This window comes from Spinacia oleracea, chromosome 5 (genome assembly GCF_020520425.1).
Source record: "Spinacia oleracea cultivar Varoflay chromosome 5, BTI_SOV_V1, whole genome shotgun sequence".
NCBI classification, from domain to species: Eukaryota; Viridiplantae; Streptophyta; class Magnoliopsida; order Caryophyllales; family Amaranthaceae; genus Spinacia; species Spinacia oleracea.
Window position 1 is genome coordinate 13,223,848 of NC_079491.1, and position 17,662 is coordinate 13,241,509.

The following is a 17,662-nucleotide window of genomic DNA, read 5'->3' on the forward strand; positions in this document are numbered from 1 at the left end:
TCGGTAGCCGGAGTAGGGCGTTCATGAGATTGCATTTCCCTTATCATTCGAGACCGCAGTTGATGTAGGGCAAAGCAACGCTCTCTCTCAGCCTGACTCAAACCCTCGTCATACACCTCGCGAATGGCGGTCCGTCTTAAATTAGATTGAAAGTACGGCTCCTCCCCGGCCCAACTACAATTACTCTCTCGAGGAACACTCCAACCAGAAAACCTAGAAGGTTGAGAAGAAGGATTGTCCCCGCCAAAAGTTTTGGTCATTTTCGAGGCGGCGGGTAGTAAAAAGTGAAACACAACAAAGAAAAGCAAAAGCTAAGAAATCAAAGAGGAGCAGAAAAGAGGGGGGGATACCTACGAGTTTTCTGAAGTTTGAAATACAATGAACCACGTCAAAGAGAAACACAGAAAAAACCTACAAAAAACACAGAAACAAAGAAAAATCAACCACAAAGATAAGAGAGGGGAAGGAAAACCCAGAATTCAGCAACGAAAGGAAAAGAGGCTAGTAACCTTAGCAAGTACAAATCACCACAACAGCAAAGACTTGGTAAAACAGCAACGGAGTTCAACGCAAAACCGCAAGGGAAGAGAGAGAAATCGAAAATTCAAAGGAAGTAAAAATGGTTGAAAAAGTAAATTCTCGAAGAAGTTTTGGGGTCTTATAGGTCAAAGAGGGGGGATGTGAAAGGTCATGCCCCTTAAGTCGAGCAGTTGAAGAGACAGTTACGATTGAAATCAACGGCCCAAAATAAGCACAAAAAATGAGGCACAGGATGAAGGCCACGTGGAGGAACGTGGCTAGCAATCTCCCGCCACTTGTAGGGAAAAAATTCGAAAAGTGGCTAGTCATCTGAAGTATTCCCAAGGTGGCTAGTCGTCCAAACCTTTTTCAAGGGGGCTAGTCGTCCAAATCTTTTTTCAAGGGGGCTAGTCATCAAAATCTTTTTACAAGGGGGCTAGTCGTCCAAACCTTTTACAAGGGGGCTAGTCGTCCAAACCTTTTACAGGGGGGCTAGTCGTCAAAATCTTTTTTCAAGGGAGCTAGTCGTCCAAACCTTTTACAAGGGGGCTAGTCATCAAAATCTTTTTTCAAGGGGGCTAGTCATCCAAACCTTTTACAAGGGGGCTAGTCGTCCAAACCTTTTACAAGGGGGCTAGTCGTCCAAACCTTTTACAAGGGGGCTAGTCATCAAAATCTTTTTTCAAGGGGGCTAGTCGTCCAAACCTTTTACAAGGGGGCTAGTCGTCCAAACCTTTTACAAGGGGGCTAGTCGTCAAAATCTTTTTTCCAAAGGACCTAGCAACAAAGTTCTTCATTCAGAGCGAAGGCAGTCGACAAACTGTTCGCGGTCTTTTCTTAGAAACACTCGCAACACAGTCAGCGCCCGCGCTTCACTCTGAGGGGGCTAGTTGTACCACCAGGTATCAAAATAATACTTATTTTTTCCCATTAAACTCAGAGCAAGCGCAACAATTGTCATATATGCGCTTACTCTGAGGGGGCTAGTTGTACGGGGTGTCCTACCGGCACCACCTGGTACCGGCAGAACTCCCCGTATGTAAACTTAACCTGCAGGTAATCTGGTCATCTTAGGTAAATATCCTCTACCGGCATTATTTGCAAGACAACCTACCGGCATTATCATGAAGACAACCAACCAAGGGTCACTATCAACAGGTCGCTATCTAACCACAAGGGACCTACCAGATCGTACCCTTGGATTGGTCTATATAAGGAGCACCTCATTTATTGCTATGAGGGACACAAACACTTAAACACACTTCTTTCTTACTCTCTAATCATCTCTTAATCATCTCTTAATCTCTCAGTAATCTTACTTAAGCATCGGAGGGGGATCCTCGAACCACCCCCGAGGCTAGTTAATCCATTCTGTTGTGCAGATATCAACCGGCAATCTCGACAGGAATCCAGTATCCCACAGTCAGCTGTTCTCATTCCACACCCGGAACAAATTACATTACCAACTTATATAGCCTTGGTGCAAAAACCTTGAGAAAAAACCTTGGAGAATAACAATGGAGGTTGAACATTCAAGAGAAGAACCTATGGAGAATCAAACAGAAGAAGAAGGTCCAATGGGGTATTTCACTAGCAAAGCCGAAGTTATAAACGAAGCAAAGAAGCAAATATCGTTAGCAGCCCCCTTAATATTGGTAACAATTTTCCAATTCTGCATTCAAATAATTTCAATCATGTTTGTAGGACATCTTGATGAATTATCTCTCTCAAGTGCATCATTAGCCAACTCTTTCGCTTCCGTTACCGGTTTCTACGTCTTATTAGGGATGCGGACAGTCATACGGTGCCAAACAGTATGAAAAACTGGGTTTGTATACTCAACGAGCCATGATAATATTACTAGTATTTAGCATTCCTTTGTCTGTTGTTTGGTATTACACTACTGAAATATTTATTGTTTTACACCAAGATCATGACATTGCAAAGGGTGCAGGCACTTTTAATATATGGATGATTCCTAGTCTTTTTGCTTATGGGTTGCTTCAGTGTCTTACTAGGTTTTTACAGACTCAGTGTATTGTTTATCCAATGGTGATAACTTCTGGATTTACCGCGATTTTACATGTTGGTGTTTGTTGGGGGCTTGTTTTTAAGCTTGGACTTGGGATCAAAGGGGCTGCATTGGCAAATGTTATATCATATTGGATTAATTTCATTTTTTTAGCTGTTTATGTGAGGTTTTCAAGTGTTTGGATGAGGACTTGGGTTGGTTTCTCAAAGGAAGCATTTGAGGATACTTGGAAATTTCTGAAACTCGCGGTTCCTTCAGCTGTTATGATTTGTCTTGAGTATTGGTCGTTTGAGATGGTTGTGCTTCTTGCAGGTCTTCTTCCAAAGCCACAGCTTGAGACTTCTGTTTTATCCATTAGCCTTAATACGTGTTGGATGGTTTACATGATATCTATTGGCCTTGGTGGTGCTGTTAGCACAAGGGTATCGAATGAGCTTGGTGCAGGACGTCCAAAAGCAGCCCGTTTAGCTCTCTTTGTCATGGGAGCTATTTCTATTTCAGAGGGTTTACTGGTGGGTGTAATTACTATTTTGGTACGCCATGTTTGGGGAAGGCTGTATAGTAATGAAGAGGAAGTGGTTAGATATGTTGCCAAGATGATGTTTCTGCTTGCAGTATCTGACTTCTTAGATGGGTTTCAATGTGCACTTTCTGGAGCTGCTAGAGGTTGTGGGTGGCAAAAGATGTGTTCTTTTATCAATCTTGGAGCTTATTACCTTGTGGCTGTTCCTTGTGCTGTGCTTTTTGCTTTTGTTTGCCATATGCGCGGCATTGGACTTTGGTTAGGAATTATATGTGGACTATCAGTTGAAGTTATAGTGCTTGTTATAGTAATTTTGTGCACGAATTGGGAAAAAGAGGGTACAAAGGCTTTAGCTAGAGTTCACAATTCTGAGACAGATATCGCGCATTAAGAGTTAGGTCTTCTGCAAAGAAACTACTCAGAAGACTATGATGATGAACTATGAAAGGCAGATATTTGCAGTTTCCTAACCATTTTAGTGCGCTGTTAAGTGACTTGATGGTCTAATTCTTGTTTCCACAAAGAAACGATTATACAGACTAAAAGATCAAGTTTTAAGATGTAGGATACTGTCAGTTATAAGATAAAAATATTAGGGACTCAATCTGACAAACTGCAGCAAAAAAATTGTTTCCTTCTCCACAAAGAAATGACATAAACTTTGCTTTTATTTATTTATTTCTCAAAGCTACTTACAATCATGGATTGGACTTAATGATTTCGACAAAAAACAACAGTAATAGTAAAGAATGATCTCCAATTACTGAATTGCTACTCAAAAACAGGCTGGGATGTTACTCTAACTCACTAATTAAGTATGGTTATTCAGAATTTTCAGAACATGTAGTGTATTCTGACATAAAAGAAGTAGAAAGAAATGTCATATTCTACTGAAGTATCTGATAAGTTTGGACCTAGAACTTCCTGCAAAGGAATGACAGCTTCCCAAAGCAACTAGGTTGTTTCGTCAGTATCTGATAAGTTTGTTCGATCAGCTTAGCAATCAGTGTAACATCTTCAGTTGACAAGGCAAGTGTACCTACTCCCACTTCCCAATGTTCCTCCACAAATTCCTCAACTGTTTGTTCTTCGAATAAGAAATCAGAACAAACTTTATGATGTAGTACACTACCTCCAGAATCAGTGATCTTGAGGGTCATGGATATCGTTTCATTGTCCTTCATCTTCCCTTTCAACTTGAATTTCTTATCCTTACCATCAATTTGCTTGACTACTTCCAATTTCTTTACACCAGCAAACAAATTCAGAAGATCCATTTGTTCTATTAAGTCAGCCAGAAGACCTCCTAATAGTTTTTGCATAATCCAATTAGCCACAGCAGAATCTTCAATTGTCCACCCAAAATATGTATCCATATTCTCCACAACTTTATTAATTGTATCAGTTTCCAGTGAGAAGTCATACCAAAAGCTGCGTTCCTGATATGCAAGATTTATATTTGTAAACGTGAAGGTAAACGGCATCATTTTGCCCTTAAGACTCCCTTTCAATTCAAAAATCTTATCCCCATGTTGAATCTTGATAGAAGGCACTTCCTCACCAGATTCAACACCAGAAGGGTTCTCAGCATTCTGAAGATCCAGTTGTTCTACAACCCCAGAATTGGTATTTGGTGTTGATGTAATTCCAGAAACACTCAATGCAAGAAACGGGTCCTGCAATAGTTGACTTGCAGAAGGTCTAACAGATGCAGGAACAAGACACCTCTCAATGAACCGCTTAACTTCAGGGTCTCTCACTTCGCTTAACGCGATAGGCATTACACCCTCCTTAATCTTTTCAGTAAGCGTATCCAGATTTCTCCATTCACAGTAAATGTCTTCTTCCCGAGTGATCATCTGTAGTACTGTCATCCCGAAAGAATGTATATCAACCAGCTCATTATAATTTCCATCAAGATACTCTGGTGCCAAGAACTGTAGTCTACCAACAGGTTTCGATTCAGTCAAGAAACACCCTCGTTCAAGTTTCTTGGCAAGACCCAAATCTCCGATTTTAACAATACCAGAATCTCCACTAATAAAGATGTTGTCATCCTTAAGATCACCATGAATAATCATCGGACTGCGAGTGTGAAGATGATTCAACCCACTCAAAATCTGTCTGCACCAATTCTTGATGATTTCTGTGTTATGATGAACATGTTTCTTGATGTACTGCCCTAGATCCCCTGAACTGCAAAGTTCAGTAATCATATTAAGGATACTAACCTCTTCATCAACCCAATAATGGTGGCACTTTACAATGTTCTCATGATTTAAAGACATTAAAAGACGAGCTTCTTCACACAAACCTTGAATATATTCGCTCCTTTTCTTTAATTTATTATCTGTTATATTGATCTTAGACCATGCAATCTCCCTGCCAGTAGCCCTATCAAACCCCTTGAAAACTTTTTTCCAACCGCCTAATCCTATGGTGTCAGTGTACCTTACGTATTGCCTTCCCGGATCTATCTCGGCAATCTCTAATTCTTCACTAGAAAACATTATTACTAATTAACAGAAAAACAGAATCAGAAAAGGAGTTTAGTCAAATAAGGATGATGCAGGTAATTGGTTTGTGATGAACTACTAGAAATGTATCAACACTGATGGGTGTTTTCTTGAATGCGATTAAGAAAGAAGGATAATTCTGAAGAGAAAAGTATGTTTGATGGAATAACAGTTGGGTTACTTGTGAGGCAAGGTATTCAAACGGATTAGTTATCCGTTTTGGTTTGGTAGTTTTATAGTAGTGCTCCAAACCCTTGAGTCGGTTATCAAGAAACAGAAATGCCCTTTCTTGATTTTTGTTTCAAAATATATACTTGCACAGTTGCACTCATGCACTGGATGACCGAGGAAGTATTTTCGGATATCAGATATGTGCTTGCAAATACATATCATAGCAAAAGACAAAATAGGAAAACGGACAAAAAAGAAATTAAATGGTACTTTTTGAAATAAAAATGGTACTTTTTTTAACAGAATGATACTTTTTTTTACATAATGGTACTTTTTTTTTACAGAATGGTACTTTTTTTTACAGAATGGTACTTCCTATTTTGTCTTTTAGTTATTTGTCTTTTAGCTGATATGTGTGTTTCCACACATATCTGATATGCGAAAAAACAACCTCCTGGATGACCAGGGGGTGCATGCAGCACCACGTGCATGTGCCCCCACTCTCCTCCCCCAAAAAAAAACCAAAAAAAAATGTTTTTGTTTAAAAAAGAACCTACACTTTATAGTTATAATAATACTCTACATAAAACAACACAAATATATTGGTGCTTTAGTGATGAAGGGGTTGCTTACGATTTCTTTTAACATATGGTCACAGTTTCGAGCCCTAGATATACGCATTTTGGCTTCCATTTGTTATTTGTTTTATTAAAACCTCACTTTTTTTTTATATACAAAATATTTACTTTGTTGTAATCTATAAACGGAGTACTATTTAATAACATGGAATTTTAAAGAAAAGTTAGAGTGGTATGAGTCCTCTATTTTATTTTTCATTTATTAAAAAACATGGATTTTTTCCCCCTTTTACTCCTCTAATGAGTCCCATCGTTTCAATGAACAGCCTAATAAAATAACAAAAAAAATCAATTAACCAGAATACCAACATGAGAAATGCTATAGAGTAGTAAACTAGATTGTATATAATATTAATATATACATAAGGCATATCTTTAACTAATTAATTTGGATCGCCAACTCGATATTATAGTCTTACTAGATTAGATCCCGTGCACGCACGGATTTTGACAAGTTTTTCACAAAACATTTAACTGAATATCACCCAGACTACTGCATAGTTATAACATTTTTAACATACTCGTTTAAATTTATTCATCTAATATGCATATTTAAAATGTTAATATGGTAATTTGATCCAAATAATTGAGTGATATATTTTTCTATTATTAACATAGCGATTTGACTAAAATATTACTAATTTAGAATAATATTATTACGTTGTAGCTATTATTTCCATAATTTATAAACTTAATTTTGTTTCCATACATAAATAGTTAATAAAAAAAGGTAGAGAATAAAAATAAAATAAAATAGATACACTTTTTTGGGAAAGTGATTTTTGGCGGGAAAAAATCGCACCAGGAATTGACACGTGTCATTCCTGGTGTCTCTTTTAGTATATAGTACTAGATGATCGAATCCTTATAAGCATGATAGTTTGGATCAGTAGTGTTGGAGTGTTAAAATGGGCTCACCATTTTAACTCAAAAGCCAATAAAATTCACTCAAGCCCAATATCATTTACAAGGCCTGAAAGGCCCAACAAGGCACTATATATACCCCTCAAAGGGCAAGGTAAAAGGGTCATTCTCTAACCCTAGAGAAGCCACCCTACTCTCTCTCTCCCCTAAACACCTCATTTTATACATTAATTGTACAGACTTGAGCGTTGGAGGCTCCGCCTCGGGGACCCCCCCTTAGCCCGGAGTTCATCTTGCAGGCACCGTACGTGACCGAAACTCAAGATATCAAGGACGCTCCTACCATCGTTTTAACCCCGGAACAAGTAGTAAAGTTGTTAATCTTAATCCACTTGAAGTTGCTCTTGACCGAGGATTTAAGCTTACCTTCAACAAAAACGTACGTACATGTTATAAGAAGCAACCCTTCTCTTCCTCTTACTATGCGGATCGATCAGCGGTTGTCGATAAACCAGACAACGATCCAAGCGGCTTCTGGTTATCTTAGAGCATCTCCAATGGTTGTAGCTAGGGACTAGCTTGAAATTTATAAAATTTTTAAGCTAATAGCTAAACTATTGGAGTGAGAGTAATAAATTAGCTTGGCCAAGCAAATTAGCTTAAACAAGCTAATTTGCTTGACAACTAGCTCTCAAAAATTGCCAAATTATTAATTGACAAGTGGGACAAGTGAGACCAATTTAAATAACAAGCTAGTTGCTAGCCATTGGAGTACAAATTAATCCTTAAATTAATAGCTTGAAATCTTATGTGGCATAACAAGCTAATTATCAAATTAGCCTACCAATAGAGATGCTCTTATTAATCCTAGCTTAGTTTTTTTTTTTTTTTTAGGGAAAAATTAAGCTAGTATATTAATTTAAGGACAAGGTGTCCATCAATACATACGGAGCGATTCCAGTAGGATAATGATTTTCACATACTTGTTCGACTCCAAATGAAACTAGCTTAGCAAGGTGATGAGCGACACAATGCCATCCCTTTTAATATGACTCCAATTAACAGACTTGAAACAACTACACAAATCCAAAATATCTCCCAACACTCCATCAAGATCAGATAGGTAGATTACACCTTTCGAAAGTCTAGTAATCAATGATTGGCAATCGGTCTCCAAAATAACATCATCCTAGCTTAGTTGATGAATAATTAATGAGCATCTCACCTTAGTATCTACGTGACTACGTCCCATGTTCGAGTTTCAATGTTTCTCTCTTGTGGTGGCTGTGGGCCTTTGGGCCCTTGGGCATGTTGTCTTCTGGACTGCAAACACTTGTACCTTAGCCTCTTGCCTACTTGCTCGTTCTCTTCCCATCACATGACCCGTGCCATTTTTTTTTTTGCAATTTTTTTCGTGGAAACCTCTTTTCCTACTACTTTTGTGTTGTACTGGGAGTCACAAGGTGACCGGTATGGTATGCATATTAAAGAACGAGAGTTAAATCTAATAAAAATAATAAAGTAGGGTAGGAGGGAAGGGACTAATAAAAACAATAGAAAAAAAGATGTGAAAAAAGTATTTTAATCAAAGTAAAGAGGGAATTATTGTAGTGGTGGTCTCTAGAAAAAAAATTAGATATATTAAATAATTAGAATGTGGGATAGAAAAGTTACTAAAAATTGAAGTGTGACTCCTAATAAAATACGGAGGGAGTAAAAAATATATGCACTTTATTTTTTTTATCTGTTTTTTCTATATTTTTTATAAATTGTTTATATATGAAAAAATTGGATTATAATACCACGTAATAATAATTTGCTAAAAAATATTTGGCAATATTTTAGTTATGTCGGTTTATCAATAATGGAAAACATATTTACTCAGTATTTTGGTCAAATTAGCATACCAAGTGTCACGGTCCGAGTGTTTTGACACCGGATCGTGCGGCGCGCTCTTGCCTATGGGGCGGCAAGGGCGCAAGCCTTGTGCGGAAAGTGAAGCTCAAGGCACGGGGAACTAGCGGGTGTTTGCTTTAGAATGGGCACTCTTGCCTATTGGCGACAAGAGCGAGGGTCGATCGGGGCGCTTGTGTGCGAACAGCAGGCACAAGCGGGACCGACGACGAGAGTGTTTCTATTTTGCGAGGAACTTTGATGGGTCTTGGAAAGCTTAAAAACATGTGACAACACAATATCTATAAAGGCTAACAACAACGCAAATGATTAAGCAAAGGCAATTCTGATGAGAGGTATTGGTTCATACCCCTCATAGAGGTTTGTTTTGAATTAGATAAAACTTGCAAGTGAACACTGGAATTACAGTAACATAATAATTCTCTCTAAAGCCTAGAAAACTATTAGAAAGATCCTAGAAAGCAATAGAAAAGAGAAATACAAGTAAAGGAAGGTTGGATTCTAACACCAAATATGAATATTTTGATCAAAGTAGCGTACTAATCATATCGAATATTTTAGTCAAATTTCCATATTAAGCATATAAATATGTAATACTCTATCTATTAAATTATACTTCCCGCCAAAAACTTTTTTCCTAAAAAATATGTACTGTATTTTTTATTTTATTTCTAACCTTTTTTATTTACGGTTTATGTATGTAAAAAAATATTTGGTTAAAAATTATGGAAATAGTTAATATATTCAGCATGCCGCATAATAATTTAAAAAATATTTTTTGATGATATTTTAGTCAATTTATTACATTAATAATAAAAAAATATATTTACTTAATCATGAAATCATCATATGAGTATATAAAATATTTCTTAAATCCGCCACCAATATAAATTACTACACCGTCCAATCCTAATACTGTCGTATGAAAAGTCTCCATAGACTCATCACAAAGTGGGGTGGAGGGATACTACAATTCTACCAATCGGGTTGGGGTGGTGGCTACGACTCTAAGACTACGACTCTACGACTAGTATAAAACAAAAGAGTTGGTAGATCAAATATCGACACTTTGAACAAGTTTAATTGTGTTTAATAAAGAAAGTGATCGAAAACAAAACAGTACATCCACAATTCCACATGTTTCAACCATCCACTAGCTTGACGGTCGATCGTCGTGGGTCACATTACATTACCTCCATTGCTCAATGTCTCTATACACAAACATGTTTGCTAGTGTTGCTATGCACACCCACCCTATACGACAACTTTTCTCTCTGACCGTTTACTTTACACCTCATTTATTCAAATTTAACTTTATCTTAATAATTACGGAGTGCTCCGTAAAAAAATAATTTTGTGGCACAACATAATACAACTTATATACTTCTTATATCCACATTAGTAGACGCTAAAATAAATGAAAAACATTTTAAGCTTGCTATTGTGACATAAAAATGGCATTAGGCTTGGGTCGTTTTTGCGTCTTCTTATTAAAAGTTTATGCCATACAGAGCTAGCGAGATGGGATGTATCATGTGGTTTGAGCTTCTCCATTTCTAAGGCACGTGAACTCTATTCAAGACGTGCGACATAACATGACACAACACAATTAACAACCCATGAATAATCATATTTAGCTAGGAATGCTTTTTAATTTCGAAACTCAAGACAATATATTAATTTCAAGATCAAGTGGGTTATGTATTATTTTGTAAATATTTAGTCTGTATATTGTAAGTTGACTATCTATTGTTTTGTATTACCTCCGTTCCTTAATGTTTTTTACGCTTACTATTTGTACGGACTCCAAATCAATATTTAACCACTAATATATCTAATTCCGTAAGCGAAAAAATTATAAAAAATTGATATTCTAAAAATACATAGCGAGACCAAAAAAACAAGATCAGGTAATATTTTGATGTATCTAATAGTGAAAATTTACGGTCAAATTTCCACACTTTGCACACATATTTCAAGGCGTAAAGACCTTTATGAACGAAAGTACTCCCAACAAACTAAAGAGCAACGCCAACGATTATGGGAAGCTCGAAAACGACGAGTCTTCCCAAAACGCGATTACAGCAAGATGAACATTGGAACTTGAGAACCAAGGTTATTGGCCTTGTATAGGAGAAAAGGACGCCAGTTTTGGCGCCACAAAATAACTAACTACTCACATTATTTGTCGGTGATCCGAAACTAATTGGGCGGGTCAGTGTAAGAAATCTCACTTGGGCCATTAGGCCCACGTGGACTGAACTGCTCCCTTTCCTTTTTGGGAACTTTTTTGTGTGCTTTACAGTTAATTATTCTGATTTTTCCCGCTAATATGTACTTTAATCAACGTTGGTATGTTATTAAACTGGTATTATCCTACTCCAAAAGCATGAAGATAAAGGCTACTAAAAATAAAACATGAAGATCGCATCATAACTTCAATAGATCATCTTTTATGTGCTTCAAGAGTGGTGCTGAATTGAAAAGTTAAAAGTGGACCTTTTTTTTAATCTTTTGATTTCTCCCTTTTCTCACCATTGTATATTAGAAAATGATTTTAAGTTAAAATAACTTGTTTATCTTTCAAATTATACTCAATAATAGGTTACTCGTAATTGGATAGAAAGTGGGTGACTTGATAAGTTGTTTGACAATTTACATTGTCTTTACAAATATTTACATAACTTAACAAAGTATATCAATTACAAATTTCATTTGAGCAGACTATCTATAGGGAGGCATGGAGTGCAAGTAAAACTATGGAAACAATTGGTAACTCAAGTGATATGTCAAACACTTAACTGATAGTGCAACATAATTAATGTTGCGATAAAATCATTGTTAAACTTTATATGTAACCTCGTAGATTTGTAATATCATCACTTGTCAATACCCACGTTCATGTAATAAGTTTGTGTTTTATGTACTTGATTTTTCATTTATTTTTCTAAACTTATTAGAATTTATCAAAATTTATTAGTTGTAAATTGTATTTGGATAACCCTTATTTTTCTTACATTTATTTTATCTAAATTAATTTTCTAGCAATAAGGGAAAATAAGATGAACAAAACAAACCTAAGTACTGGGTAACTATGTCAGTAATCCAACGCATACATTAATAATCTCACTATTAATCAATGAGATTTTGGTCTACTAATACGTCTCAGGTTCAATCTCATCTCTCTCAATTGTCTGTTAGTTCAATGGTGATTGGAGCTGAACTTGGTAGGAATGACCCTGTGTTCGATCCCCTGCAATGACAATTGGGAGGGGTCTGAAATCTATTCACTCAAAACTTGCCTCGAATTTAAATTAGTCATAAGGGTGAACCGGTAGTACGTACGCAAAAAAAAAAAAAAAAAAACTCAATATTAATTGTAACTCTATAATCGATTATCTAAACCTAAGCAGCAACAACACCGTAATACGTAGTACATTGGTTGGTAAGTGGTAACCGACTAATCGATATTATTATTGGTGACACCATCAACATCAATAGACGTAGACACGTTAGTACGTTACAAATGAAGATTGCTGAATGCACGTTATGCACCCCATACACATACAGCCATACTATATTTTGCAGTGTTATAAATCCACTGTTACGCAGAGGCGCTCATCAAAACCAAAACCGAAGAAGTAAATTCGGGGTCCCTTGAGTTTCGTGTAACCTGAGAAAATATCTTCAATGTCTTGATCCAAGGGCACGTGCTCACCGCGTGTTTAGGACGTTACATTGTTCAACATTTCCAGAAAACAAGTCAACATCATACGGAATACTCCATATAGAAACATACGTGTCTCATGTCCGCCAATTATGGAATTTCTGGGCCCGCTAAAGGACTCTTCTTACCTGGAAACAAAATAAATAAAAAACATAAATGACTTTTCTTCCATTTTTTCAGTTAATTTTTTTTATGTAATTTATATTCTTTACTCTGGAAATTTGAATTTTTGAAATTCTCTGCCGCGTCGTTATTTGGTAAAATATAAATTGATTTTTTTTTTTTATTTGTGAAATATTAGAAATTCACATGGGCTCTTTTATACGGAGTATTGTAGTGGACCGACACTATCTTTGTCCAATATGCATGTACATCAACTGTTTGAATCTTTCATTTTATGGATTTTTAGATCCAATTCCACCAATCCGGTCATTTCTTTCTTCTATTTTATTTTTTCTCTTTAACTTTTACCGCTTAAATGGTTTAGCAAACAATTGAGGTGCACCCAACAAAATTCTTTACACTTCCTTATAGCTTGTTTAGCTCACCTTATTTTATTACCTTATTACTTATTACTTATTTAATATATTAAATTATTATTATTATAATTGATATATATTTATATCATTGTTATTATTACTATTATTGCTTTAATAAAAAGATATATTATTGTCTATATCTGAACTGATATGTCCATATCATAAGCGATATTATCAGATCATGTCCAGATCATAACTGATTTGTACATATCATGTCCAGATCATAATTGATTTGTACATATCATAATCGATCTGTACAGATCAAAATTGGTCTGAAGAGGTCGTGTGAAGATCATAACTGATATGTACAGATCATGTCTAGATCAGAAAAACGATCTATAAAGATCATGTATAGAGAACTAATGAGTCCAGATCGAATCGATATGTGCATATCAGAACTGGTTCGTACATATCATGTTCAGATCAAAACTAATATGTCAATATCATAATTTATCTGTACATATCATGTCCATATCAGAAAAATTAAGTTTAGATTATACGGAGTATCAAGTAAGAGAAATAAGGTGAACTAAACGGGATCTATATGCACATATGCACACAAAGTAATTACGTACATCAATACTCCGTAAATAATCTTAATGACAACTACAGTCAATTACATACTGTGCAGAATACATATCTAGCAGATGAATGTGGTTTAATTAAGGACAAGTAATACAATTTTAAAATTAATGGTGGTTTGAGTTTCAAGAGTACCATATATTACTATGAGGCTATGTGTTAGAATCCAACCTTCCTTGCATTGTACTTTTCTTAATTTCCCTTGTGATCTTATCTAAACTTTCTAGGACTTTTCTTTGAAGTTTCTAGGCTTTAGATAAGATTATTATGTTACTGTCATTCTAGTATTCACTGGGTTCTTTTAGCTAATTCAAAATAAACTTCTATGAGGGGTATGACTCAATACCTCTCACCAGAAGTTGCCTTTGCTTAATCACTTGCGTTGTTGTGTGCCTTTATTGATATTGTGCTGTCGCTCGTTTTTAAGCTTTCTTGCCTCAACAAAGTCCCTCAAACAGATACACTCGCGTCGTCGGTCCCACTTGTGACTGCTGTGCGCACACAAGTGCCCGATCGGCGCCCACGTCCCTTCTTGTCGCCAAAAGACAAGAGCTCTCATTCTCAGAAACCCTGCTTGCTCGTGCTTCACGAGCCCTGTTGAACTTGTTCCGCACAACGCTTTGAAGGAAATAATGCCCTTGGTCCAAGTATGCATTCTATGTTAAGTCTAATAAATGCGGTTCAGTATTAATTAACAAGTTAATAATTCAGTGAGATCAAGTGAGCTGAATGCCTAGCTAGAGGCCGCTTCAGTTCAAGTGGAATTAATGATATTAATCCACAGCTTACTCTTGACTGAACCCGTAGGGTCACACAAATAGTACGTAAACGGATCAAGTATTTAATGGCATTAGATACTCCATCTATGGATATTCGGAATCGACGGATCTTGGTTTCAGTGGGAGCTGAGATCGTCACAGGCAAGAAATGAATACTCCGGAAACGATGATATTGCCGGAAACGGAAATATGGATCGTATCGGAAATATAAATATTATCCAAGTCGTAGATGTTGCCGGAAACGGAAACATGGTACGTATCGGAAAATATTATCGGAAATGGAAATATTGCCAGAATCGGAAATATTGCCGGAAACGGAAATATTGTCAGAATCGGAAATATTATCGGAATCGGAAAATAATTCCGGAAACGGAAATATTAAATATTTGTTCGAAACGGAAATTGATTCCGGAATCGGAAATATTAAATATTGTTCGTATCGGAAATGAATTCCGGAATCGGGAATTTAATCGGAAGCGTATCGTACGAATTAGCATCGGACGAGGCCCGCTAGACGAAGGCCCAGCACGAAGCCAGGCCGTCGCCCAGCGAGCCAACGCACACCAGCGCACGCCAAGCCTCGACCAGGCCCAGCGCAAGGCCAGGCCCAGCCAAGGCCTTGGGCGCGCGCGCGCGGAGCGCAGCAATGGGCCGAGCGCTGTGCGCCTAGCGTGGCCCGCAAGGCTTGCGCGGGTGTACGGTGCTCGTGCATTGCTTGTGCGGGAATCCTGAAGCAATCAGGATTCGAAATGTGATTAAATCCTAAAACTATTAGATAATGATTATTTAATTAGAGTCCTAGTAGGGTTATAATTAAATAAATTAGTATCCTAATAGGATTCCAAAACCCTTTCCATAACTCTATAAATACGTGCCTAGGGTCACATATTTTAACAGATTATTCAAGTATTCAAAGTGAGTTTTTGAGAGAAAATTCAGACACATTTCTTGACTATAAGTGCCGAAAATCTTTAGTACCTTAAGGGCGATTCTAGTTGGTCAATCTTAAGGCGGATCCGGACGTGCTGTGGACTATCTACGGAGGGACGACACTTGGAGTCCTAAAGACTTGTTCTTGTTCGGTTCGGGCGCAGCTAGGGAAGGCACGCAACAAAGAGTATGCATCTAAACTATGCTATATGATTATGTGTAAATAATATGTATTCCTGGCTAAATGGTTTTTCCGCATGATTTATGAATTGTCATATGTATCATAACCTAACAGTGGTATCACGAGCCTCTTATTATTTTCATAATCTAAATTGCATGAACATGGTTAAGTATTACAAATTTGCAAGAATTAAAAGGGGTGATTAATTTTCGTAATTGTTAATTAATTGCAAATTGCGTTTATTTAATTATACGTACGCAGTTTTTCGGCAGTTTCTTCGTTACTCATCCAAATCGAGTGATTTTTGTGTCAATTCCGCATGTAAAAGGCATTCTAAAATTTTGACAAAAATAATTTTTTTCTGCCGAACCCAGAATTCTCAAATTCGAAGCCTAACTATGACTTTTCGAAGGTTTTAGTTTTTCGAATGCAAAATTTCGTAAATTTAAGATGTTAAATTAAATATTTGCGATTCTTGTTGATAAATCTTGAATTTTTGATTGACCTACTGTATATGTTTAACAAGTTTGAATGCCTAGCCTTGTTAATTATGCAATCTAATTTGTAATTATGATTAATTTGTTGAAAATTAGAATAATTTAGAATTAATTTGATTTTCATAATTAATTATAATTTAATTAGATACCTATGATTAAAAACCACCATAAAAATAGTAAATTTATGATAAATTTTAAATTTTTATGACCTAGGCTTGAATCCATGATAATCGGAAATCAATTGAATAATAAATTTTCGATTTTTCGCCCTAAAATTATGAAATTAATATTATTTATTAATTTGTCATTAAATATAAATTTTTTAAATTTTATGCGATTCGTTCAAATAACTTGCACGCACAAAGCAATGGACACTACGTGTTACCCTTAAGGGGTGTTGTATAGTGCGGGCATGTGACGACGAGCAAGGGAGCTCGTCGCCCATGCGGCACGAATGCAATGAGCAAGGGCATGGTGCACGAGCACAAGGCAGCAGCCCTGCCTTGTGTCGTAGGCTATGAGCAATGGACGAATGGGCATGGGCGAAGGCAAGGCACGACAGTCGCGTGTGGGCAGCAAGCGAGCTGCGCCACAACGCGCACTGCCTCGCACAAGCGCGCGCAGCCTCGCGCGCAGCGAGCGCAAGCTTGCGTGCCACGAGAGCTGCGCCCAGCGTCGATGCCTCGCGTAGCGAGCGCTGGCGAGCGCGCGCAGCGAGCGCTGGCTCGCATGCAGCGAGCGCTGGCGAGCGAACGCAGCGAGCGATGGCTCGCGTGCAACGAGCGCTGCCGCGCGCGCAGCGAGCACAAGCTCGCGTGGAGCCTTGCGAAGGATAGCAGCAGCAGCTATGCAACGCAGCGCATGGGCTGCGCGCACATGGCCAGCGATGGCTGTGTGCGTGTGGCCCATGGGCGTGTGATGCGTGAGGTGTTTGCGTTACGATTAGATCGTTTTGAAATTTTAATTTGAAATTTTCAGTTTACGTAATTTTAATTAATTTTAAAATTAATAATTTAAATTATTTTCTTGGATTTTAATTTTGAATATTGTAATTATAATAAATTTTATTTATTCTTATTATTTTTACTAAAATTAAAATCATGAATTAATTTAAATACGACTGAAATTAAATTAAACTTTTTGGATTCAATTATAAATTTATATGAGCTTTAAAATTTTAATTAAATTTGTATGTTTCCAGTTAGACTAGAAATACATTTTTATGTTTAAAATTAGTAAAGCATATGAAT

At 36.9% G+C, this 17,662-nt stretch overlaps 1 protein-coding gene and 1 pseudogene across 1 annotated transcript; one reads left to right on the forward strand and one right to left on the reverse strand.

Moving 5' to 3' along the window:
- The first annotated feature begins 2,036 nt into the window (after positions 1-2,036).
- On the forward strand, positions 2,037-3,465 carry LOC110776915 (protein DETOXIFICATION 16-like; annotated as a pseudogene).
- Positions 3,466-3,988: 523 nt separating this feature from the next.
- Positions 3,989-5,584, reverse strand: LOC110776913 (probable serine/threonine-protein kinase WNK5). Its single transcript, XM_021981487.1, has one exon. The coding sequence runs from the start codon at positions 5,582-5,584 to the stop codon at positions 3,989-3,991; it is 1,596 nt and encodes a 531-aa protein (XP_021837179.1).
- Positions 5,585-17,662: the final 12,078 nt, after the last annotated feature.